Here is a 25,324-nt window from a genome sequence, read left to right on the forward strand (position 1 = left end):
GCTACGAAAATGACAGACTTCCGGCTGTGATCTCGGATTTAGGAAGAAGGCGGATGTGACGTGTACGGTAGAAGACCTCTTCGCTAGCTACCCGTGCTGTTGTGTGAGAAGGACTGCGGATTCGTCTAATTTAGCAGAGTATTTCCTTTATTTTTCGCACCATGCCGAAACGATGCGTTGCAGGCTTTTGTTCCAACGTCACGGGGAGTGATGTGAGCCTTTTTCGGTTCCCAAGAGATCCCGTTCGCCGGGAAGCATGGGTAAAGCAAGTACAACGAACGAGGGACAATTGGTCACCATCCAAATCCTCAGCGTTGTGTTCGGATCATTTTACTGAAGACTGTTTCGACCCTGTTCCTCTGCGGAAAGTTGAGATGGGACTTTCAGTGCAACATGCCAGAACCCTACTTGACACAGCTGTGCCAACAATTTTCCCCCGTCCTCAACATGGAGCTAGCGGCAGTGGGCAAAGCGCTCACAAATCTCTGAAGAGGAAGTCCGCTGCCATTGATAAGCGGACGAAAAAGGCTGCAGTTGAAGTAAGTAAGCGTTGTGTTTTATATAATGTAAAATACTGTAAACCCATTTCAGTGTGCTGCCAATAAATTAGCTTTAATTAAAAACCATCAAACAAAAAAATCACATTTGTTGCTGCTGTAATTATTTGCTGAATTATTCGCGCTTTACTATCAAACAATTCGTCTTGTTGACCTCAGAGGCTAGTGGTTATGGTACCTCATTTCATGCTTTAAATGATTTCTCTCATCACGTTTTGTGAATTTTGCGGGCTGCTAGCGCTAGCTGCGGGCTACTAGCGCTAGCTAGCGCTAGCTAGCGCTAGCAGCCCGTCTCCTACAATTGTAATCGCGCGGCGTTTATTCGAGTGATTGAATTGTGTCCTTTTCTTTTCAGTCGATGATACAAGAATACCAGGCCCATTCAAAGACACAGTGCGAAAGTGTTAATCCAGACGCGGATAATCCTGAGTTGGAAGAATTTGCCGCTGGGCCAGCTCCTAAATCGGTACGTGTAATGTGTTTTACAAAATGTTATAAAACATTTCCACTCAAAATATGACTTTTGACACCTGGTGTATGTGTCATAATAACATTCCCTAAACCTTTCTGTCTTTGGTTTTGGGGAAAATTCTTATTTTGCCATCTAGTTATCAAAATATGATTACATAGTCAATACATTTGAGGCTAATGAATAACTATAAACTTGATGTTGTCTGTGTACCCATAGGTCGACGAGTCCTGTCAGGTTTGTCTTTTGCCACCAAGTCAGACTGTTGCTGTTAGTGCTGCTTTGCAACCTCAAAGACGACATAAAGGTAATTCGAAGTACATTTTCAGTTGCTTCTAATTTAAGGAATTACCTATCGTTGCTATTAACAAACTTTCAAAACATCCATTTGACTTGTGCTTATTGAATTAATATAATACAGATTAAAGAAACATTTTTTTTTTAATATATATATATATATATATATATATATATATATATATATATATAAAATACCGAGTAAGGGCAAAGTGTTTACTATCATTATAATGTTTAAATGATTAACCTATAATAGGTTGGAACTTATCCAGTGTAAGTTTTTCATTGTCATAGCTGCCTTCCAAAATACATCACAGGCCAAATGTTTGGACACACCGTCTCTCATTAGTGCGTTTTCTTTATTTTTGTCACTATTTACATTGTAAATTCTCACTAAAGGTAATAAAACTATGTGCAATTATGTACTCAGCCAAAAAATGTGAAATATAACTAAAACATATAATATTCTAGTATCTTCAAAGTAGCCACCCTTTTCTCTGATTATTTTATTTTATTTTTTAGAATATAAAATAAAAAATAATAATATAATTTTCAAGTCTGATTGTTTTCTAATTCATTTGTTTGACAGGCTTACATAAAATCTAAACTCTACTGCGGTTAAAATGAAAATTTTTATTGGGTTTCTCACACAATCATCAACATGTTATAGCAATAGGGGGAAGAAGATTGTGATCTATTGTGTGTATCTTTCAGGTGTCCAGACAACATCCGGGCCCCTCATGATGACTGTGGGTACCCAAACCTGCGTTGTTCACTCAGAGCTGAATGTTACCATCGACAGCTGGGACTCGGATGAAGAAATGTTGGTGTGCGAGGCTGATTCTGAGTATGACCTACCCACCGCACCTTCTGACTGCGAGTCCAGCGAGTCCGATTGTCCTGATATGGCTGCGGCCGACCCTGCGCCAGTTCCCAGCCGGGTATATCTAATCTACTGGGTCGCCCTCATTCAGCTCATTAGCCAGTGGGTCAGTTGTCCTGCGTGTGCCTGCAAGAAGGTCAACTGGGTCCCTTCTGAGGTCGGTACCATGTTGGTGCTGGCCTTGAAGTGTGCTGAGCCTGGATGTGGTCACACCGGAACATGGAACTCCCAACCATATGTCGGCAGAATTGCTGCTGGAAACATATTTCTTTCTGCAGCCATTTTATTTGCTGGTGCAACTGTGGGCAAAGTTCTGCGTGTGTTATCTCACATGGGTGTAGCTGTTTACTCCACTCGGTCGTACTTTCGCCATCAAGAACGCTACCTTCACCAAGCCATCAAAAGCGTGTGGCGAGAGCGGCAAATCTGGCTGTTGAGCCATCTACAAGCTGAGGGAGAGGAAATTGTTTGTGGTGGCGACGGACGAGCTGACTCACCCGGTCACAGTGCAAAATACGGGACTTACACGATGATGGAACTGCGGAAGCTAACCATCTTGGATGTGCAGATTGTGCAGGTAAATTAAACTTGTGAACAAAAGATGTTCGATATAAGCCTAATTCTTTATATATCATACTGTATGTTGCTTTGTTTTTTCCCAAATCTCAGAGTAACGAGGTAGGAGGTAGCTACCACATGGAGCCCGAAGGACTGGTTCGGTCACTGCGTGTGCTCGAGGAGTTTGTGCGTGTGGGAACTCTGGTGACAGATCGACATGTGACTGTCAACAAGCTCGTCCGAGAACAGTTCCCACACATTGAGCATCTTTTTGACATCTGGCATATTGGCAAAGGTAATAAGATTCATTATCACAGCTTTATTTCTAGCATATTTTACACACCTACATAATTGTCTTTCCAAGGTTTGAAGAAAAAGTTGCAGAACCTCTCTAAGCTGCGTGGATGTGAAGCCCTAAAACCCTGGATTGGCAGTATCATCAACCATTTATATTGGTCCGTGGCGTCAACGCGACCTGGGGACCCCAGACTCATCCTCGACAAGTGGGAGTCAGTACTGAGCCATGTTCAGAATGATCACTCGGGCTTCAAAGGCAGTTTCCCCAGGTGCAGCCATGGTCCTTTGGAAGGTCGGGAACGGAAAAAGCCTTGGCTCACGCCTCGTAAGTTTGCATTCCATTACAATAAGCACACTTATACTATTTCGCAAAATGCTTCTCTGTTCAAGTACAAATTTGATTCTGTCTGGTATTTTGCAGACACCAAGTTGACCAATGAGCTGGAGAAGCTGATCTGTGGCTCCAAACTGTTGGCTGACATTCGCCGGCTGTCTCCAGTCTACCAGACTTCCCACCTGGAAGCCTTCCACAGTCTGGTGAACCATTTTACACCCAAAATGTTCGCCTTTTCTTACGAGGGGATGCTCAGCAGGTATTATTGTAACAATTTTCTGCTGATTTATCCAGTATATTATCTCATGTCTTTGTTTTTTGTTGTCCCAATCACAATCTGATCGATTAAGACATTTTCAATATGAATATTAATATGGAAATACTATTCCATCCATGTTTTTTTTTTTTTTTTTTTTAAGGACGATTGTGGCTGCTCTTCACTTCAATGAAAACGCCCATCGAGCCCACAGCTTAACCCGAGACGGAGTGGGGATTTATAGCATCCACTTTCCAAAATCAAAACAAGGCGGCCATGTTGTGCGCAAAGTTTTGGAGAACCCTACATTTGGTAAGTACGCATTACTAATCCTGTCAATTGAACTCATTGTTGTAAATTATTGGGTGTCATCGTAATGTACAAACCTTTGGACACTTTATTACTGGATACAGTGTCAAGTGTGTTTTTAGAATCTGTCCCATTTTTGCTTGATATTTGCAAGATAAATGGAATGGATTTCATGTGGAATTATCTCTGTGCATTTGTCAGTACCATTTGCTTCCCTTGTTATCAGAGTATGTTAGCGAGCTGATGTCGGCGGTGGAGAGGCTTGTGCAGGACGCGAGTGATGTAGAGCCGGATGAATTGGAGGCGATACCGGCTGTGCCCGAGGCCGGGAGGTTATCCCTCAGCAGCAGCTTTCAGCGACCTGACAAAGAACAGGCGGTCCGGGATCATGTCACACGTTTTAATGTGCCATGATTGAACCTTTAATTTTGTATAATTGTGTTCCCCAGTTCTTTCGTTGTCATCTTTTGAAAATGTGAGCTAGTTTTTTGAATTTATAAGGTATTATTGGTTCGAGCCCTGTGTAAATATGTTGGTATATATAAAATATAATGGCACACTTAAATTCCGGTGAATAAAACCATTTTGTGTATTTTTCCAAATCATTGTCTTGAGCTTGATACAGTAGCAATTGTTTTTTACTTGTATCAGCATGTCAGAAATAAGTATCTTATAACGTCCTTGCATTTGTCATATTTCCATATTCCATTCAGTACAATACTTTGTCATGGAAATATAATTTTTGTATTGCACTTAGCAAATATGTAATAAGACTAACCACTGAGGCTTGCAAAAATATTGAAGTAGAGATATTCTTTTAAAAATCACATCAGGATGACTGTATAATGAAACGATTACAATATTTTATTCAACTTGGAGTTTTAGGGAGGATTACAAGGTTGGTATCCAACAAACTCCGGTGATGGGAAGCTTGTCCTGATCTGCGCGACCACACAGGCTGGTAGAGGAACCCTGATCCTCCGCCCCAGGAACTCGTACACCCAGCGCACAAACTGGCGATACGCCGTGTAACGTTTCCAGCTGAAAGCACAATAGGATGGGGTCATTCATTTCCTTTTCCATTTGAAAACCAACACAGTAATGCAAACCGTTATTTTACATTGTAATTTGTGAGACAATGCTAACTAGCCTAAGTCACTGCCGATCACAAAAAAGGTTGGTTTATGAAATTCTGATCAGTGCATATATATGACACATACTTGTTTCCTGACTGGTCCTCATAATTTTGCCTGTAGGCATAATAGGCTGTCTGAAGGACGTCTACGTTCAGGCACACGGGCTGAAATCCAGGGTGCTGGGTAATACATTGGACCCCAGCCCCCTCCATCTTCTCCCTGACTCGCTCCTGTTCACCACAGCAAACGCACTCATCTACTGTGGGCATCACTGCACAGCATTCACATGAACACCTTCAGAAAAATAAATGAAATTTTAAATCTAAATGCAGAACATGGATTGTAGTGAAAGACTCCTTGCAAGAAAAATGTATTTTCTCAGGTCTCCACAAATTAAAACTAATAACAATGAAAATGTCACTATAAAAAAATGAAGAGATACAGTAGGGAGAACAAGTATTTGAGACACTGCCAATGGGTTTTCCTATTAGCAGTGTCTCAAATACTTGTTCTCCCCACTGTGTATGTGAATAAAACAGAATATACCAAAACCGATTTAATTTTCAGCCACTCACCATGCAGTGTTGCCCAGTCTGCTGTGGTCATCCTGGGAGTTTGGCTCAGTCTCGTCTGTGTCGCTGCTTTCTGATTCCATATCTTTTTCCTCCAAATATGGCTCAAACCTATATGGCTGTATGGCACATACTTCCTCTGGATCGCCAATTATGTTTGAAAATTCCAAACTTGAACCAGAATCGCTGGAAAATGTTTCCTCCTCCATTGGGCTCAATGCTAAAGCTGCCTGAAATCGTTCTACCGCTGACGTCATCAGCAAGATGGCGGCGCCAGCGGGCTTTAACAGGAGGAGGGGCCTAACAGCACATTAAAAGTCTAATTTCTCGTTATCTGTGCTTTGCAAATTTGCTGTATATAGTCGAATCGTCTCAAAATATGATTCTAATTCACACAATAATGCTATTTAAGACTTTTTTTCTCGTGTCATATGCTCTTTAACTCTCTGGCTGCCATTGAAATGGATTGGATGCCTATTGCCTCTTTTACTAAGTACCACAACAGATCTGTGACCATTTATGGTTAAACGGTGTTTTTAACCTGTGATATCAATTTTTTACTTATTTTAACCTGTGATATCAAATTTATTTTACTTATTTTCACCCCCCTCCTCCCCCTTTATTTACAGTCTTTTTTTTTTTTTTTTTACTACGGCACTATAAAGAGGGCTATTTCGGGGAACAACACGTAGTTTTAAATCACCTTTAATGTGAAAGACAGTGGCTCTAAGTATCTAAGTATGTAATTTGCAAATTTCATGAGCCTCTGATAATGAATGAAATGATATTTACACACACACAAAATGACTCCGCTTACGGGCGCAGCCATTTTTTGACATCATTTATACCCACGCACATAAACACTGATAAGCACAGGTACAGTGCCTTGCAAAAGTATTCGGCCCCCTTGAATCTTGCAACCTTTCGCCACATTTCAGGCTTCAAACATAAAGATATGAAATTTAATTTTTTTGTCAAGAATCAACAACAAGTGGGACACAATCGTGAAGTGGAACAACATTTATTGGATAATTTAAACTTTTTTAACAAATAAAAAACTGAAAAGTGGGGCGTGCAATATTATTCGGCCCCTTTACTTTCAGTGCAGCAAACTCACTCCAGAAGTTCATTGAGGATCTCTGAATGATCCATTGTTGTCCTAAATGACCGATGATGATAAATAGAATCCACCTTAGTGTAATCAAGTCTCCGTATAAATGCACCTGCTCTGTGATAGTCTCAGGGTTCTGTTTAAAGTGCAGAGAGCATTATGAAAACCAAGGAACACACCAGGCAGGTCCGAGATACTGTTGTGGAGAAGTTTAAAGCTGGATTTGGATACAAAAAGATTTCCCAAGCTTTAAACATCTCAAGGAGCACTGTGCAAGCCATCATATTGAAATGGAAGGAGCATCAGACCACTGCAAATCTACCAAGACCCGGCCGTCCTTCCAAACTTTCTTCTCAAACAAGGAGAAAACTGATCAGAGATGCAGCCAAGAGGCCCATGATCACTCTGGATGAACTGCAGAGAAATACAGCTGAGGTGGAAGAGTCTGTCCATAGGACAACAATCAGTCGTACACTGCACAAATCTGGCCTTTATGGAAGAGTGGCAAGAAGAAAGCTATTTCTCAAAGATATCCATAAAAAGTCTCGTTTAAAGTTTGCCACAAGCCACCTGGGAGACACACCAAACATGTGGAAGAAGGTGCTCTGGTCAGATGAAACCAAAATTGAACTTTTTGGCCACAATGCAAAACGATATGTTTGGCGTAAAAGCAACACAGCTCATCACCCTGAACACACCATCCCCACTGTCAAACATGGTGGTGGCAGCATCATGGTTTGGGCCTGCTTTTCTTCAGCAGGGACAGGGAAGATGGTTAAAATTGACGGGAAGATGGATGCAGCCAAATATAGGAACATTCTGGAAGAAAACCTATTGGTATCTGCACAAGACCTGAGACTGGGACGGAGATTTATCTTCCAACAGGACAATGATCCAAAACAAAGCCAAATCTACAATGGAATGGTTCAAAAATAAACGTATCCAGGTGTTAGAATGGCCAAGTCAAAGTCCAGACCTGAATCCAATCGAGAATCTGTGGAAAGAGCTAAAGACTGCTGTTCACAAACACTCTCCATCCAACCTCACTGAGCTCGAGCTGTTTTGCAAGGAAGAATGGGCAAGAATGTCAGTCTCTCGATGTGCAAAACTGATAGAAACATACCCCAAGCGACTTGCAGCTGTAATTGGAGCAAAAGGTGGCGCTACAAAGTATTAACGCAAGGGGGCCGAATAATATTGCACACCCCACTTTTCAGTTTTTTATTTGTTAAAAAAGTTTAAATTATCCAATACATTTTGTTCCACTTCACGATTGTGTCCCACTTGTTGATTCTTGACAAAAAATTAAAATTTTATATCTTTATGTTTGAAGCCTGAAATGTGGCGAAAGGTTGCAAGGTTCAAGGGGGCCGAATACTTTTGCAAGGCACTGTACATGTGATAATGGGTATTAATGACATCACAAGAAAGGGCAGGCAATCTGGGATGCTGAATTTAATTGGCTCTAATACTACTGGCTTTGATAAGGGAGGCCATTTCCTGGAAGTACTGGCTTTGTTTTGTTTTTCTCACTATCTGTCACTATCACACGTCTGAAAAATCAAATTCTGTGAAGCACTGGGAAGCGAATGATAAAGGCGTTGTATGTCCTTTTAAATAAAAAACAAACTTGAAAACCATCCCGAGAAGTTTCGTTCACTTCTTTTATTGGCATCAGCAAAATTGTCAAGCATGCAATTATTCTTGCAAACATTTTCACCCTTGCTGCATTTTTCCTGTAAAACACAAAATGTGCTCACTGTCAAATAATACCCTTTTTTAAGTTGATTAGTTTGTCAGCTAAAGCTAAGCAGAAATGTATGTAACGTGATCCACTTGAAATTAGTCTTAGATGGGGGGAAAAAAGGAGCCTCTTAACTATAGGTTAACTACTTCACACAGAAATATCTTGAAGATAGATCTAAATGTACTGCTTTTTTGTCAGCACGGTCTACGCTACATGATGTTAACAGTTCAAAATTGTCGACTTTTGGCACTCGTGAGTTTTTATCGGATGGAGAGCGTGTGAAACTCACAAAAACAGTTAGACAAATAAAGACTCGATGCAATAATGTCGCGATTAGGACAGAAAACGACCACGTTTGCCATGCAAATAGGAAACAAACATCAGTTTGGACTTTGTGTTAGTGCAAGTGATATGGCAGCAACATTGTCGTTGACGTTGTTGAATTTCTATCGGAGTGTAAATGTAGAAATGTGATTAAATGCTTTACTCTAACCTTGACCATTAAAATACTTCCTCTTCCATACAAAACAATCGTATCTATGGCTCATATAATTTTTGCATTGCAATCGTGTAGATTGTCTTTTAGTGGCTGTAACTCTCTGTATAAAACTATTAATCACGGATGTAAACTATGTAAATGCTCAAACAGCTTTCTATACGTGCTTCAATTTCTAAGTCGGGGGTGTCCAAACTAGGGCTAACATTAACCACCATTTATTGGCTCGCAGAAAATTATGAAAAAGAATAATTGAATATGACCCACACAAGAAGCTTGAGTTCAGCCTAAATTCTGCTGCACTTCTCAGCTTTAACACTAGATGGAGTTAGTCACTTAAAAAATTGCCTTTTCTATCACCGTCAGTGGCAGCCAATGAGTTATTACTTGGGGGGGGGGAACCCTTTTTAAAAACCTGATCATTTTTACCCTAATCCAATCCACTGATAGTGATGTAATCGTGCCCGATTCCCAATCGCGTGCTCTGGTGGGGACATCCCTAACATCTGAAAGTACAGGAAAAAAATTGGACACCCCTCCTCTCAGCAGATGTTCTTCTTTCTCCTTTCCTTCAATAATACATGAGTGATGATGAACCCAAGCGGAGTTTAAACTGAAAACTGAGGCGGAAAAAAGAGGACAAGCAAGTCAAGAAGAAGGTCAGGAAAAAAAGACGTTTAAGGAGAGGACGGTTAAAAGGGTGGATTTTTTTTTAACGTTCTGTCATCCATCTCATCAACAATCTCGAAGTCCATATTCATCCTTTTGACGGGCCAAGCTCAGTAGAAGAAGTACACTGCAGAGAAGAGAGGAGAGAGACGAAGTCATTACTCTAATGGTCTCTTGCAATACATCAAATCCCCTCACACAATAAACAAGCCAGATAGGCAGACAAAAATCCAACTGGAGATGCGGTCATGTGTACTTACAGAATATTATTCCCACCACGATGACGCCAATGATGCCCATCATAATCATCATCTGAAAGGAGAAGGCATTACTAGTAATGTCACCAATAAGCAGTGTTGAACATTATCAGTACAGTGATTCCTCGCTACTTTGCGCTTCAAACTTCGCGCCCTCAGTCCATTGCGGATTTCTTTTCAATTAAAAAAATCAATGCAGTATTTTATAGAGCTGTCCGGATTTGATCATGTTTTCTCACTCTCCTCCTGCCGCTTTTCTTGGTCAGGCAGTGCACTGGAGTTGCCTATTAAAGTTAACGATGATTGACAGACGTTAAGGTTTTATCTTGCCAGAGACGCTTGTAAACCGAAACCTCAAAGCGCCGCATGCGTCAATCATCGTTTAACAGGTTAAACAGTTGCTGTGGCAACTCATTGTGTGTAAGTGAGCAGCTTGAGCAGATTTGAGTGGACTCACTCATTTCAGCATTTAATAAGTATAAGCATTTTTATACTTTATTAATTCAGTGGGACAGTAACATGTTTAAAACTTATCATCATTATTACATTTGAAGTGCTTAATAACGATTTAGTAAATAAATGAATAAATATATATATACCGTATTGGCCCGAATATAAGATGGCCCTGATTATAAGACGACCCCCTCTTTTTCAAGACTCAAGTTTGAAAAAAGACTTTTTGAACACTAAATTAATTTTTATACAGAAAATAATTAAAGTACATCTGAAACATGATTATAACAATATATTTGAGAGAAAAAGCATGTTATATTGCCTCATTAAAATCTTAATATCTGAACATTTAAATATGTAAACTAAAGTGCAATCACATTCATAAATGAATGGCTTCTGGTTTTTGAAATGTAAATAAACCAATCTATTGTGATAAAACAACAAAATTGCAATAACTGCATGAACCATCAAAGTGAAGTCTTAACTGTAGCTGTAGTCTTGAAACAAATCTGAATAAGGAAAAACATTGCAATAAAATAATGCAAATTGGTTAAACTTGAGAGTAGCTGAGATCTTACATGACAGAACATCGCTTCAATTATATCTGGCGCCATTTAGTGTCGTGAATGGGTATAACGTCTAGACCGCGAATATAAGCCGACCCCCACTTTTTCAGCCTTATTTCAATGCAAAAAAACGATATATAAAGGGAAAAATGAAAAAACGTCTTATATGTATCTTTTTCCAATGATAAATTTGAATAAATACATTGAACACAAACAAATGTTAGGTTCATGGCTTTCAGGTGGGGACAATTAATTGAAAATAATTGTTTTCCTTCCTGTTCAGTATGCATTTTCATCACCAAGTGAGCATTGTCCTTGTAAATGCTACAATATAATAACAATTTGTTTTAGTTTTTTATTAGCAAAAATAATCACTTGCCCTAAACTTTTCTTGTATGACGTATCCATAAACCGTGTGTCATTTTTTATTTTATTTTTTTTTTTTTTTATCAAAACAACTAACGCAAAGATAGAAGAGGGAAGACATTCAGAGCCTGGATATTGAAAAATATATATTAGGGGTGTGATGGTACACACAAGTCATGGTTCAGTACAACAGGCAAAAGGCTTTTTTTCTCTCACAGCGTTTGAAACTTGTATACCAGTAACTCATATTAGGGCTGGGCGATATGGCCTTAAGTACGTATCACGATAAATTGAGCAGATTTACCTCGATAACGATAAATGACGATAAATTCGCCCAAGTGGACTGTTATATAATTTGAATCAATGCATGGAATACAAATTAACCGTTTCTCATTAAATTTATTTAACCAGCTTTCAATTTAACAATTGCACATGCAGTCTAAACATTATTTAAAAAAATCTTGTAAACAATAAGAATTCTAGTGTGAACATCTATAACAGCTTGTATGACTTGAAAAATGTACAACATTAAAAAATCAATATAACGACTGTGCAAACATGTCATTCTAACACAAATGACTTGCAGCTTTAACAGTACACTTCAGACAACTTATTGGTAATGGCTGCTGTGACATAATTATTCAACACAAGTGTTTACGTCAAGGTTTCAGTACCCCCCCACCCTGACCCCCCTGAAATTTTTTTTTAATACATGCACCCCCACACAGACACAACCAGATTAAAGCTGTATTGCTCTGATTCCAATGAAACATTTAAGGTTTTATGATGGCAGAATAAAGCAAACACATACAGAAACTAGTTGTGGCCATTAAACTGTCCTATTTATATATAGGCTTCACTGTTGGATTATACTTTACACTGAGTGCTTTACCATCATGAAAGCTTTCAGAGAAATCACACAGAGATGCCAAATAACGCGACATGATGATTGCTACATGAAGTCCGTGTCCAGTCCACTCATTAATTTCAGCCGTTTCGACAAGGTTAGAGCCGCTGTCCGACTCTTTCACGTTCATTTGTAGCCGTTGTTAGCTGCTAGCGTTAGCCTGTGGCTTGGCTACCAGAAGAAAGCACTGAAAGCATCCTCTCCTAATATCGTGAGAACCAGGGAGGACAGCGGATGAAAGCCCGTCTGGAACCCGCCAAGAGTTTACTTAATGTCGGGTGAAAGTTTGGCGAAGCTAACTTAAGCCCGACTCCATCCCGTTTACTTGTAGCGTTAGCCGCTAGAGTTAGCCTACCGGGCTTCTGTTTGATTGGCTTCCTGAAAACCACGTGACTCCATACGTAAGCACACTGTCTGCTTTCTTAAAGGGGCATGAACATAGCCAAACAACACAGCGTCAAAGCGGGATAAAAAGACTATTTTCTTGTTTTATTAAATTACCGAATTTACCGACATGGTCAAAATTACGTCGGTCATCGTGAAGAATTTCGGTGACGGTAAATTTTCGGTTTACCGCCCTGCTCTAACTCATATAGGTGAAATTTTTAAAAATGGTAAAGTCTGACCTGTTTTTTTTAAATGAAAAAGACAATTCCGTTCAATCAGCTACTATAAACATATTAGATGTGAAAGACGTTATAGAATGTGTTGAGCCGCCTGGTGTCGGGCTGTTCATCTCTCACCTCGAACGCGACGTCATGATCTCCATCTTCAGCAGTTTTTCTCGCTCTGTCCGGTTTGTCCTTGTGTCTGCAAGTGGCGTCTTTGTGCGTGTCAGTTTTGCAACGACTACACCATGTCTGTTGTCGACATGATTTCGCACGGTGGCCTTTGATCCCACATTTGAAGCACACCAACTCTTGGTCACGAGCGTTTGCTTTTGTGGTTTGCTTTGAAGCTCTTGCTTGAGTCTTCATCACTCTGTATAATTCTTCAGTTTCTCCAAAACTTCGGAGTTTGGTTTTGAATTCAACAAATGTCATGTTCTCATCGGTATGCGCCACATTAACTGCAAATGGCGTGTAACTTTCTGGCAGCCCCTTCAAGACCATTGCGATAAGTAGACCATCTCCCATTGTTTCACCTGCATTTCGCAATGCTGTGATGGCGGTCTCAGCTCTTATTATGTAGTCCACTATGCTTTCTTTGTTTCCCTTTTGAAGAGATGTTAGCATGGTGTACAAATTTATAATCCTGGGTTTTCCCTTCCCAGCATAATATTCTCTTAATATTTTCAGAGCTTTTCTTCCATCATTTGGCGCATCTCTCATTATTAACGAGAGGCTTTTATCATCAAGAAGTTGTATCATTTCAGCATAGGCGTCCGCATTTTTCATTTGATCATTTTCTCTCTCGGCTTCAGTGGTTGGTCCTACCAGCACTGTGTTCTTTAGCCCGATTAGATGAAAATGTACCAGCATTTTAGTTTCCCACAGTTTATATTTAGCTTCATCTCCGTCAAATGCCAGTCGAGTCAACCTACTTGTTCCTCGTGGATCCATGTTTCTTGTTAGCTTTTTCCGCTAATCAGCAGTCCGTGAGCACGCTGTCCTTCACGACCTTCTACACGGAGGAAACTTGACTTTATTTTCGAATGACTCCTGGGCCAATAACCTATTGAGGTGGTTGCAGCTCAACGTTGCATTCGTAGGAAAAATTGACGGAGAATAAGTTGTCTTTCAGCCAAAACTCGGCGTATTTAATTTTCATCGACATGCGGATGCATCCTCTCTCATTGCTGTCTTCCTAGGCAATCCCACAAAATCAAAGTCGACATTCGGATGCATCCTCTCTTTGCTGTCTTCATAGACAATCCCACAAAATCAAAGTTATCAAAGTCAAACAAAAAGAAGTAATAAAAGTAGCACTTCAGACAATTAAGTCCCATCCTGCCATCTTGTGGCGAAAAGATGATACGTCAATAATAACAAGCAATAGGAACATTATTTCAACATCAACTGAGGACACATTTATGAATACAAAACATTTCTTCCAACATTTCTCTCAACACCCCCGCTTGTTCTCATGTTGACGCCCTTTTTAACAAACAAATGAACTTTTACATTTCAAATTCCAAAAATAACACTGTCAAACCTCCTCAATTTTAACTTTGTTACAGGTTTTGTCATGATATCAGCTATCATGTCATCTGTTGGACAATACGTCAATGTTACTCTTCCCTGATTCACAGTATATCTAATAAAATGATATTTTATATCTACGTGCTTGCATCTCAGTCTATTAACAGGATTTTTGTCAAGAGCGATTTTCCCTTGGTTGTCATCGTGTACAGTTGTTGGAGCGTACTGATAATGATCAATGCTACCTAGTAATTGTTCTAAATATAGGCATTCTTGTATGGTTGAAGCCAGTGCCATATATTCAGCTTCACAGGTAGACAGTGCGACGGTAGGTTGTTTCTTTGTTTTCCAAGAAATTGGAGAACTATTCTTGCTGAAGAAAACACAGTATCCTGAAGTACTGCGCCTGTCGCTAGTATCATCTGCCCAGTCAGCATCACTATATGCCTGTATACCAAGTTTCGCATTGTCGTCTCTTTTGAAACTAAGGCTCTTTTCGGAAGTACCTTTTAGGTATCGTAAGACATGTTTCACAGTAGTCCACTGCTCTTCCGTGGGTTCAGTAAAGTACTGCGATAACCTGCTTACCACATAGCTTAAATCTGGTCTTGTGCAAACCAAAGCTATTCCCATTCTCTGGTTAAATCTCTTAGCCACAAATCGTGCTTTGTACTTGTCTCTCCCATCTTCATTCTTTTTGAGTGCGTAACCCATTTAACCCCCACTGTTTTCTTGCCTTTTGGCAGTGTTGTCAAGGTAAATGTTTTATTTTCGTTTAGTGACTGAATTTCTTCATCCATGGCTTTTGACCAATCTTTTGAGTTATTTGAACTCATGGCCTCTCATATGTTTGAGGTATACCAACTACCATCCTGTAACAGTGGTATACAGTAAACTCCATCACTATCTCTGGCTTCTGTTATGAAGTCTTTTAAATGACTCGGTTTTGTCCTCTCTCTTGAGGGATACCTTCTACTCTCAAGTTCACATTTTGTCACTTCTTTTGGACTCTCTCTATGTGCACTTGGCTCTACAGGATCTTCAATTGTTTTTGACCTCTACATTTGTTTGATCAGAATTTGGTAACCTTATCATGTTCTATTCTTCATCTTGATCCATGTCACATGTCTGTGTCTGTTTTTCTATGACTTCCTTGTTCACAAATTTTACCAGCCTATGGTTATTGTACTCTCTTTGTGTCTGGATAGTAGACTAGATATGCTGGACTGTTTTTTTGTCATAGCCAACAAACTGTCCTTGGTCACACTTAGAATCCAATTTTCCCTTGTCTTGTTTGTATCTGTAACATACAGACCCAAATTTTTGCATTCTGGAAATATTTGGTTTCTTGTTTGTCAACATCTGGTAAGGAGTTTGCCCTGTACGTCTATTATAACATCTGTTGCAAACCATTGCTGCAGTTTGTACTGCATAGTTTCTATTGACATGCGGATACATCCTCTCTCATTGCTGTCTTTACAGGCAATCCCACAAAATCAAAGTAATCAAAGTCAAACAAAAAGAAGTAATAAAAGTAGCACTTTAGACAATTAAGTCCCATCCTGCCATCTTGTGGCGAAAAGATAATATGGCAATAATAATAAGCAATAGGAACATTATTTCAACATCAACTGAGGACACGTTTATGAGTACAAAACATTTCTTCCAACATTTCTCTCAACAGAATGAATCATGTAATAATTTGTAGAACATGAAATGTAACGTGAGTTACTTTGCCAAGTAAGAGTTACTAAATTACTTATTGGGATAAGTAATTTGTAACTGTAATTTTTTTTTTTTTTTTTTTTTTTTTAGGTAATATTAACAACACTGATTGTGCGAATAGCAAACTTGCATTGTCTTGACGGTAAAACGTCACATCACTTTGAGGTAAGAGACAATTACTTTTATTAAGGTCAGTTTCAAAATGTTAAGATCTTAAATATTCTTTTTATGGACTTATACACAAAAAGGTTTCTAGTTATGAAAAGGTTGCTATTACTATTAAAAAGCATGAAGACAATGCTACAGTTTTAATTGTTATTAATCTAGCTAATTTCTTGCTAGCTGTTAGTTTAGCTTTTAGCCAGAAACAAGTGTTGAGGTTTGTTGTAACAATTCGAATTTTTAACGGTTGCTTCCATCTTTTAGATTTTTGGTCACTTCCTAATATTTTTGAGGGCATTTTTGGGGTCGCTTCCATGTTAACTAATTGGCTACCGTTGATGGCGCTAGACGACCAATCCATTTTGACTGGAAGGGGGTAAATGAACAAATGCGCTCAGTAAAAATGGATTGGGTGTCTAGCACCGTCAATGGCACTGAACGATGAGAATTCACAGCCAGTCCTCCCAGTTTAAATGAATTGGATATCTATCGTTGTAACGAGTTAATTTTGGGTCACTTCCTTGTTAATTTTAGGATATTTACAGGTCAATTCCTATTGATTTTGGGTCATTTTTTTACTCATTCCGGAGTCACTTCTACTTTTTGGGTTGTGTCCTGTTTATTTCAGGGTATTTCTGCACCACCTCCTGTTCATTGTCACTTCCTGTATATTTTGGGGCTTTTTTTGGTCACTTTTTGTTGATATTTGGTCACTGTTTCCCACTGGAAATGAATTGTGACAGTGGAATGTTTTTGACGAATTTTTGTGCAATAGTACATTTTTTTGGCAAAATAAATGAAAGTCTATTCTAACAGTAAAAACTGTGACAATCAATCCCGTTCTCCCCTAAAGCCTGCTCAATAGACTTGCACTAGTGTGCCTACCTTGCAGTTCTTCCACCAGTACTTGTTCTTGAGCTTAGCCGCGCAGCTTTCGAACTGCGACGCGCCCGCTTGGAGAGCATCCGCTCGGTCGTCCAGCTCTGAGAGCTTCTGGTCCCGTTCCAGAACCTTGTCCACATTCACCCTCATGATGTCCACCACCTTAATAGGTAAGCATTTGGTGAATTGGGGAAAAATGGGAGTTACTGAGTATGTTGTACCTCCTCCACTTGGGCCTGCGTTTGCTGTAGCCTACGGTTGCTGGAGGTGTTGGGTGGTGCAGGAGGTCCACCTCCTGGGGCGGCACCATCTGCACCGGGGGCTCCTGGGGCGCCAGGAGCTGCGGCATCTGGGGCGGACCTAAAAAAAAAAAAAAAAAGTAGGGCTGTCAAACAATTAACATTTTTAATCGAGTTAATCTCAGCTTAAAAATTAAATAATCGTATTTAATTGCAATTCAAACCATATATAAAATATGCCATATTTTTCTGTAAATTATTGTTGGAATTGACAGATAAGACACGAGACGGACATATACATTCAACATACTGTACATAAGTACTGTATTTGTTTATTATAACAATAAATCAAGATGGCATTAACATTAACATTCTGTTAAAGCGATCCATGGATAGAAAGACTTGTAGTTCTTAAAAGATAAATGTTAGTACAAGTTATAGAAATGTTATAATAAAACCCCTCTTAATGTTTTAATAAAATTTGTAAAATTTTCAAACAAAAAATAAACTAGTAGCTCGCCATTGTTGACGTCAACAATTACACAATGCTCATGGATGGTGCCATAAAATCAGTCGCACCCAAGCGCCAGCAGAGGGCAACAAAACACGAAAAAACACAAGTAACAAATGGACATTACACTGTCATTTTAATCTGTTTGAGCGGGGCATGTGTGTTAATTGCATCAAATATTCTAACGTGATTAATTTAAAAAATTAATGACCGCCCGTTAACGCGATAGTTTTGACAGCCCTAAAAAAACGTTTTTTAAATCAATCAAACTAGAGACAGACTACTTTCCTTGGCTTCTGATAACACTTTCATGCACAAAATATGATTATGAAAATATGAAGGGAAAAAAATCCATTCGTATACGACAGGGATCTCAAACTTCAGTCCAGGGGCCAATATCGGGACAATATTTTGCGGCCCCCAATTGATGTCCAATTGTAGTTTGACGCCATTTTGGAGGAAAAAATTATTTAAATAGTAATGAAACAGAATTTTAAAAAATACGCTAAATAAAAAAAATGTCCTGAGTTTAAATTTTTGGCTGCGATTGACTGCAATAGACGTCCAATCCATTTTAACTGGTTGAGTGATATTTCCAGCTCCTCCCAATTGAAATGCCATCAATAGGTATTTTCAATATCAATCTTCCTCTTTTTTTAACTACCACAGCACAGACTCTGTGACCTGGGCTGGCAGTGAATGAGTTAAGCTAATGATAACTGTTGAATCGATGTCCACTGTCATGAAGACTATTCTTGAACGGGTCAAAAATATCGTTTTGCTGTCCAATGAATCGATAATGTATCAGCACGGTATTGTATATTTACTGTATATACAATAATTGTAACTCCTAGTATCTATTAATTTGTTATATGTCAGTGCTTCTCAAACTTTGGATACCAAGTACAGTAAAAGTACCACCGTCATTGCCTACTGCATGTGACCTAAATACTTTAAAACCTACTGAAATATTCCCTAAAACTAATCAAAATACTTAAAGCTGTACCACAAAAAAAAAAGTTAGCAGAACACACAGGGATCTCCTCAATGCTTCTTAAAAGTTAGCGCACATCCCTAGTATTTAGGTATCTCGTTTAACCGCCAGCTCATAATCAGACGTTTCATATTTTACTAGTTGATTAAACGGAGCATCATGCATTTCAAGCCCCTTTCAGACATACGCTGAACTCCGGGTAAATCCCGGGATTTAAACGGGCCACCTATATGTCCGAAAGCAATTTCCCGGGTCGACTGACACGGACTTTAACTGAGTTGCGTACCAGTATAATGTCCGGGACTTACCGGGGACTTGGTGTGTGAAAGCAGCCTTTTAATTCCCCGGTCACAGCGCGAAGGCTGATGACGTAAATATCATGGTGGGCCGACATCGCAATTATCAAATGGCAAACTGAAAACAAATCAAAATTGAACTCGAAACTACAGCCCAGCCCAACATCCATCTTTGCAAATGTGAGGTCAATTTTGTTGCTGATGCCGACCAAAAATCACGTAATGTCCGGGTTATAAAATCCCGGCCCTTGGCTTCCACTCACAGAAAGCGCCGAGTCGCCCACACGGGACAAAGTTTGGGGAAGTTTTGGCGAACATATCAGGAATGTATATCTCTTTCAATTGTTTACCTTTATTCAGATAGTGTTTTTTTTTTTACATCAATAGAACTGAAATAAACAACTTGTCCTGAATGTTTGGGCTAAAATAGCTCATAAATACACGAAACATTTTAAACTTTTTATTTAATATGTGTATTAAATAGTGACTTTTCTTGCTCATAGACTAATCGGCAGGGAAATTCCCATCCCAACTGAAAACACATATCTGAATATAGAAAATGTAGATTTAATTCTGTGGTGTCTTCACGTACCGCTAGAGGGAAGCAGCGTACCATCAGTGGTTCTCATCACCCTTTGAGAACCAAATATTTATATAGTTTCAGTCTTCTGAGAAAAAACGCAACTACAATGTTCAGGCCCTCATTAACTCACTGCCAGGCCAGGTATATGCATAGTATTTAAAGTATGTGTTATGGTAGTTACTAAAAGAAGAAAGTACTATTCATGAAAAACACCTTTTAACGGCAATAGACGTCGAATCAATTTTGACTTTCGCTCACTGCCAACCCTTCCAGTCAAAATGGATTGGACGTCTTTTGCTGTCAAAGGCAGCCAAAGAGTTAAATAGCACTCATACAATGATGCTCAAAGTGACTTCAGCACTATCATAGTACACGTTCAAGGTTTTCATACTGAAGTCAGCAAAGAAAGAAAGCAAACCGGAAAAAAACAAAGTTGAGAAAAATGACCTAAGCTTTTAATTCAGTACATTAACCCTGCTTCTTAATAAATCAATCCAAATCCGCATAAACACTCACATTTTCTATGCAGCTGCTCGTGCTGACTCAGCAGAGAAGGAGGTACTGGGAGGTTCCAAAGTCCAACGATGAAGCCAAACGCACAAGAATCAACCCAAAACAACACAAAATAAAGAAATCTTAGAGAACTTCCCCCCCAAACAACATCAAAGTGCCGCAGTGCAGCAACCCCCCCAAAACAAGCGAGTCAGCAAATAGAAGTGAGCTGAGTGATCCTGAGTACTTCTCCTCAGCATCCACTTCCTTAAGGAAGAGGGGGGAAAAAGCAAAAAGCCACTGACTCAGTGTACGAATATCCTCTCTAGAAGCTTGTGAAGATGATTTGTTGTTTGCTTCTTTCGTTCTGAGGCTTGTGTGCGCCTGCGTGGAAAAGCGAGAGTGATGCGCCGGCTGCTGCTGCTGCAGTAATGCGTCGAGTTCCTCTACCACCTTTCCCCACTTGGATTCAGAAGCTACAGTGCGGTACTACCCCCACTCACACGTTCCCTCCTCTCCTTCCCCTTCCCCCACCTGCACACTTTGCAGTACTGCAGCTACACTTCTTGTGAAAGTGGACATCACTGCAGTGCATGTTTGGAAGAGGGGTCCTCGCTTTACGACGTTTTGAGCTGATAGTAAATCAATGTTATTTTTGTGAACAAAAACTAACAAGAAGAGGAACATTTGTATTCAAAACACTTTTTGTTAACTAAAATAAAAACTGATTAAAAACGGGTGGAGGGTGGGGGACACAAGCCCGTCGACGTGGGGGGCAACTGGGTATGTTATCCCGGGCCTCAGGACCATAGGGGCCCCTAAATGACTCTTAATTTTTTTTTTTTTTTTTAACATTCATAATTTCACATATTTCTTTTTTTATTTAAATCATTGTCTGATTAAATATTATGTTGTACTCGATATATACTTAAAAACTTTAACATATTAAATATTTCAAATACCGTATTGGCCTGAATATAAGACTGCCCTGATTACAAGACGACCCCTCTTTTTCAAGACTCAAGTTTGAAAAAACACTTTTTGAACACCAAATTAATATTTATACAGAATATAATTATAGTACATCTGAAACAAAATATTATAACAACACATTTGAAAAAAAAGCATGTTATTTTGCCTCATTCAAATCTTTATATCTGAACATTTAAATATGTAAACTAAAGTGCAGTCACGTTCGTAAATGAATGGCTTCTGGTTTTTAAAATGTAAACAAACCAATCTATTGTGATAAAACAACAAAATTGCAATAACTGCATCAACCATCAAAGTGAAGTCTAACTATAACTGTAGTCTTGAAACAAATCTGAATAAGAAAAAACATTGCAATAAAATAATGCAAACTGGTTAAACTTGAGAGTAGCTGAGATCTGTCATAACAGAACATCGCTTCAATGATATCTGGTGCCATCTAGCATCGTGAATGGGTATAATGTCTAGCCCGCGAATATAAGACAACCCCCACTTCTTCAGTCTTATTTCAATGCAAAAAACACAGTCTTATATTTGGGCCAATATGGTGTATATTTCTTTCTTTTTTTGCCCCCCCCCCCCACCACACACACACATACTTTTTTGCAGGGAATGGTTTGCCCCCGCTGTGGCGCACTCAAGTGCAACGCATTTTCTTGTCTTTGCAAGTGACTAGCTGGAGGAGCGCGAGCCTTCAGAAAAATGAAAATAATACAAAACTACCTATGCTCCACCGTATCACAGGCAGGCTTAACAACCTAGCCATGCTCTCCAGTCTCCATTGAGTGTGAGCTTGCTCAAAAACTGCATTTCACTGATGTTATAAATGACTTTGCCGTCAAAAAAATCTAGGCGGATCACTGAGGGCTTGAAAACCCCAAGGATTTGGAGGGGACAGGCACAGGGTGTTTAGTAGAGATGTCGGGTCCGATCACGTCATTTTCAAAGTATCGGAATTGGCAAAAAAATATCGGCCATGCCTTTTTTTAATATAGAAATTAAAAATCTGTAACAACGCCACTTTACCTATAAAATGAGATAAAAGGCAGCGCTAAATGAGTAGAGTGAATTTTGGCAGCCTTTGGAGCATTTTTTCAATTGGCTAAAACTTTGCAATCCCTCTCCCAATGATTAGAATTATCATGGGAAGCAATGTGGGGAAGTAAGGTGGCAACTGATCTTTGTCTTAACACCTTAAGTTATTTCCCAAAGCAGAGAAGATATATCCATTGGTAGCACGACGCACAGTCATGGTTTTACTTCCCATCATGGTTCCACTTCCCATCATGCATTGGGGCATGGCTGCAGTATCATTTACTGAAAGCTCAACAAATACACTAGATGGCAATATTTAGTCACAATATACAAAGTCACAAGTCTTTGTATCCGTGGATACCTCTCACAGAAAGAATGTTAATAATGTAAATGCCATCTTGAGGGTTTTTTGTCATAATAAACAAATACAGTACTTATGTACTGTGTGTTGATTGTATACATTCGCCCGAGTTTTATTCATTTTTTTCTTAATGCATTGCCAAAATGTATATGATGGGGAAAAATTATCGGGAATGATTGGAATTGAATCGGGAGTAAAAAAAAAGCAATCGGATCGGGAAATATCGGGATCGGCAGATACTCAAACTAAAACGATCGGGATCGGATCGGGAGCAAAAAAACATGATCGGAACATCCCTAGTGTTTAGTTATACTGTTTTGATGCTTAGCAGGCAGGCATAGCACTCTCAGTTGTATTGTATTGTAACCTACGTGGGACAATAGATCGAAATTGTTTATATTGTGTCACATCACATATTTGTCTGTTAAATTTAACTGTCCATCTCAAATTAAATCATTTGAAAATTTGCACTGTCATTGCTTGCAAAGCGTTAAAGTACTGCGTACTGTATGTTGTCCTGACAAGCCGGTGGCAGGGATGTGATGGGGGGGGCTATAGAGCTCTCTTGTCCCCGGACCCCAGCAAGTCTGTTGACAGCCCTAGGGGGGACACAATAAAAGTAACTAAAACATTTTTGCATATTATGTCCGGAAGCAGGATTTACTAATGGGTGGGAACCTCTGGCTACCCCTCAATACAAATTGCGATAAACATCTCACGATCAAGGGCGTAGGTTTGCATAGAGACGGTAGAGACATAACACTACCAACTTTTCAGGATGCTCAAATTGTCCCCACCTACTTTTAAGCAACCTTCCCAGATAGCAGACCGCCATTGAATAAACGTTGATTTTCCATCAAAATCATCAGTATGCGGTTGACATTGAAATTTTCGATGTCAAGTGACGTTGAAACAACTTACTTCTATGGTATGTCAGGCAATGATTGGATTAACATTGTTTTATAGTTGATTAACTAATGTTGACAAATAGTTGATTTATGATTGACCGGGAAATATGATTGAAAAGTCATTAAATTATGGACGAGCGGGCGTTTTGGTCGAAAACATAACATTGATTCAGCGTTGTTCCAATATTATTAATAATCGAAATGACGTTTAGGTTTCGTAAGGATTTGAAGGTTGAAACAACATTAATAGAGGGTGCAAAAGTGTCGTCGATTCAACGATATAAGATCGACAGCGGAATGTTGATCCAACATCTTTTCAATGTCGGTCTGCTGTCTGAGTTATATTCATTATAATTACTTCAGTTATATAGGTAAGTTAGAATATCTTCTCATATTTTGTAAGGATAGAATTGACCCTATCATTATTAATCGAATTATTTTCATTATGTTCACTTACATATTTTGACTTGCTGAATGTGCCAGTCTGTTTTTCCCCTTAAACACACGTTTGATTGGCTGATGACTTGACCTCCGCAACACACGCACTCACAGCCCTGAAAGAAATACAACACGTCAACAACATGCCACCTCCTCCAACCCCTTCCAAGTTTTTTTTCCCGAACACCACCAGTAGCAGCAGCTGCAGCCACTGAAGGAATGTAAAAAGACATCAATGTTGTGGAGGTGGGGAACACACCACTAATTTGGTACTGAAAGTCCAATCCCAGAGTTAGCATAACATTAAACTATGTGAATTTGCTAGCCTGCAAAACTCGAGTAGGAAGCTGCTTAGAACGACATGTCGTCCTGTATGTTTTCTACTGTTAATGTTAGACTTACTAACTTCTATTTTTGTTATTCACTGACTAAGAACTTTTTTCAGTTATATTTAATTTCTTTATTTAGACAGACAACGTTGAGTGATCTTAAGACAAATGTTTATTTTTTTGCATTCCTGGATAGTTAAGAGATTATTAGCAAATGTATTTTAATATAATTTATGTTCAAATATTGCAATTTAAATTTGCTAATAAAATCCAGACATTTATTCTGGAAGTTTTCAAAATGTTTCTCTAGATTTGAAATCAAAGGTTTGAATCGAACGGTGTATCACCTGAACCAATACACATGAAATTTAGTTAAAGTCATTACAGATTTATCTTGCATTTATAATTTAGCCTATCAGTTAATTAGGTTCATATTCGTGAGAAATATAGCCCTGACCCCAATTCGGTCAATCTGTTTGGTCTTATTAATGTCCTGTCCCCAGCAAAAAGTGTACATGTCGGTTATGCTTTTATATTGTCCCTACCAATATTGAGACCCGCCCTTGCTCACGATAAATTTCTAACAATATGGCAATACAACAATTGTCGATACAAGTCAGTTGAAAATTGTAATTTCCCATTAAAGAGGAAAAACTATTTCTAAATGTGAAAATAATCGGGTTGTTTGCCCCGTCACGGACAATCTGTCAAAACCTTTTGTCCATTTAAGACTTTGACAATATTTCTGTAAAATTGATTGCCACTAGGTGGCGGCAAACGAATACTTAAATAACAATGAGTGAGTTTTTTCCCCCCCATACTACAGTACCCTACTGGGAAACAATTTTTACCGACTTAAGTCTGACAACTGGTTATATCGAATTTTGGGTGCTGAATCCAAACCTGATCTCATTTTCCCCCTTCTATCATGTTTAACTACTGCATCACCGTTTTCTTCTAAAAAAAAAAAAAAAAAAACCTAACACATGCATTTTATT

The 25,324-nt window shown here is 39.0% G+C and overlaps 3 protein-coding genes across 4 annotated transcripts; 1 reads left to right on the top strand and 2 right to left on the bottom strand.

Annotated features, from left to right (window-relative positions):
• Positions 1–3: 3 nt before the first annotated feature.
• Positions 4–4,562, top strand: LOC130914696 (uncharacterized). Its single transcript, XM_057834124.1, has 9 exons — positions 4–539; positions 913–1,023; positions 1,246–1,333; positions 2,038–2,783; positions 2,876–3,059; positions 3,129–3,386; positions 3,483–3,654; positions 3,815–3,963; positions 4,187–4,562. Exons 1-9 carry the CDS (start codon positions 162–164, stop codon positions 4,372–4,374), a joined length of 2,274 nt encoding a protein of 757 aa, XP_057690107.1. The 5' UTR covers positions 4–161; the 3' UTR covers positions 4,375–4,562.
• On the bottom strand, positions 1,886–6,574 carry LOC130914700 (uncharacterized). The gene is made up of 3 exons (XM_057834135.1): positions 5,672–6,574; positions 5,181–5,390; positions 1,886–5,001 (listed from the first exon to the last, which is right to left on the bottom strand). The coding sequence occupies exons 1-3, from the start codon at positions 5,923–5,925 to the stop codon at positions 4,842–4,844; spliced, it is 624 nt and encodes a 207-aa protein (XP_057690118.1). The 5' UTR covers positions 5,926–6,574; the 3' UTR covers positions 1,886–4,841.
• A 1,526-nt stretch (positions 6,575–8,100) lies between these two features.
• Positions 8,101–20,742, bottom strand: LOC130915376 (vesicle-associated membrane protein 1-like). Of its 2 annotated transcripts, XM_057835356.1 has the most exons (5): positions 20,290–20,742; positions 17,372–17,510; positions 17,154–17,312; positions 9,952–10,003; positions 8,101–9,818 (listed from the first exon to the last, which is right to left on the bottom strand). In XM_057835356.1, coding segments are annotated over exons 1-5 (369 nt in total). In that variant the 5' UTR covers positions 20,292–20,742; the 3' UTR covers positions 8,101–9,801. The 2 variants fall into 2 exon arrangements, with proteins under 2 accessions (XP_057691339.1, XP_057691338.1); XM_057835355.1 differs by lacking the exons at positions 17,154–17,312; positions 17,372–17,510; positions 20,290–20,742 and adding an exon at positions 12,984–17,108 and having other exon boundaries at positions 8,104–9,818.
• Between the last annotated feature and the right edge of the window lie 4,582 nt (positions 20,743–25,324).

This window comes from Corythoichthys intestinalis, chromosome 4 (genome assembly GCF_030265065.1).
Source record: "Corythoichthys intestinalis isolate RoL2023-P3 chromosome 4, ASM3026506v1, whole genome shotgun sequence".
Taxonomy (NCBI): Eukaryota; Metazoa; Chordata; class Actinopteri; order Syngnathiformes; family Syngnathidae; genus Corythoichthys; species Corythoichthys intestinalis.

Coding starts and splice junctions, on each gene's coding strand:
- LOC130914696 (XM_057834124.1), top strand. CDS start 162: ATGCCGAAACGATGCGTTGCAGGCTTTTGTTCCAACGTCACGGGGAGT. Junction 3,060..3,128: donor CATCTGGCATATTGGCAAAG/GTAATAAGATTC, acceptor TGTCTTTCCAAG/GTTTGAAGAAAAAGTTGCAG. Junction 3,387..3,482: donor AAAGCCTTGGCTCACGCCTC/GTAAGTTTGCAT, acceptor GGTATTTTGCAG/ACACCAAGTTGACCAATGAG.
- LOC130914700 (XM_057834135.1), bottom strand. CDS start 5,925: ATGACGTCAGCGGTAGAACGATTTCAGGCAGCTTTAGCATTGAGCCCA. Junction 5,391..5,671: donor AGACTGGGCAACACTGCATG/GTGAGTGGCTGA, acceptor ATTTTTCTGAAG/GTGTTCATGTGAATGCTGTG. Junction 5,002..5,180: donor GAGGACCAGTCAGGAAACAA/GTATGTGTCATA, acceptor TTGTGCTTTCAG/CTGGAAACGTTACACGGCGT.
- LOC130915376 (XM_057835355.1), bottom strand. CDS start 13,802: ATGGATCCACGAGGAACAAGTAGGTTGACTCGACTGGCATTTGACGGA. Junction 10,004..12,983: donor ATCATGACGTCGCGTTCGAG/GTGAGAGATGAA, acceptor TTCTCCTTTCAG/ATGATGATTATGATGGGCAT.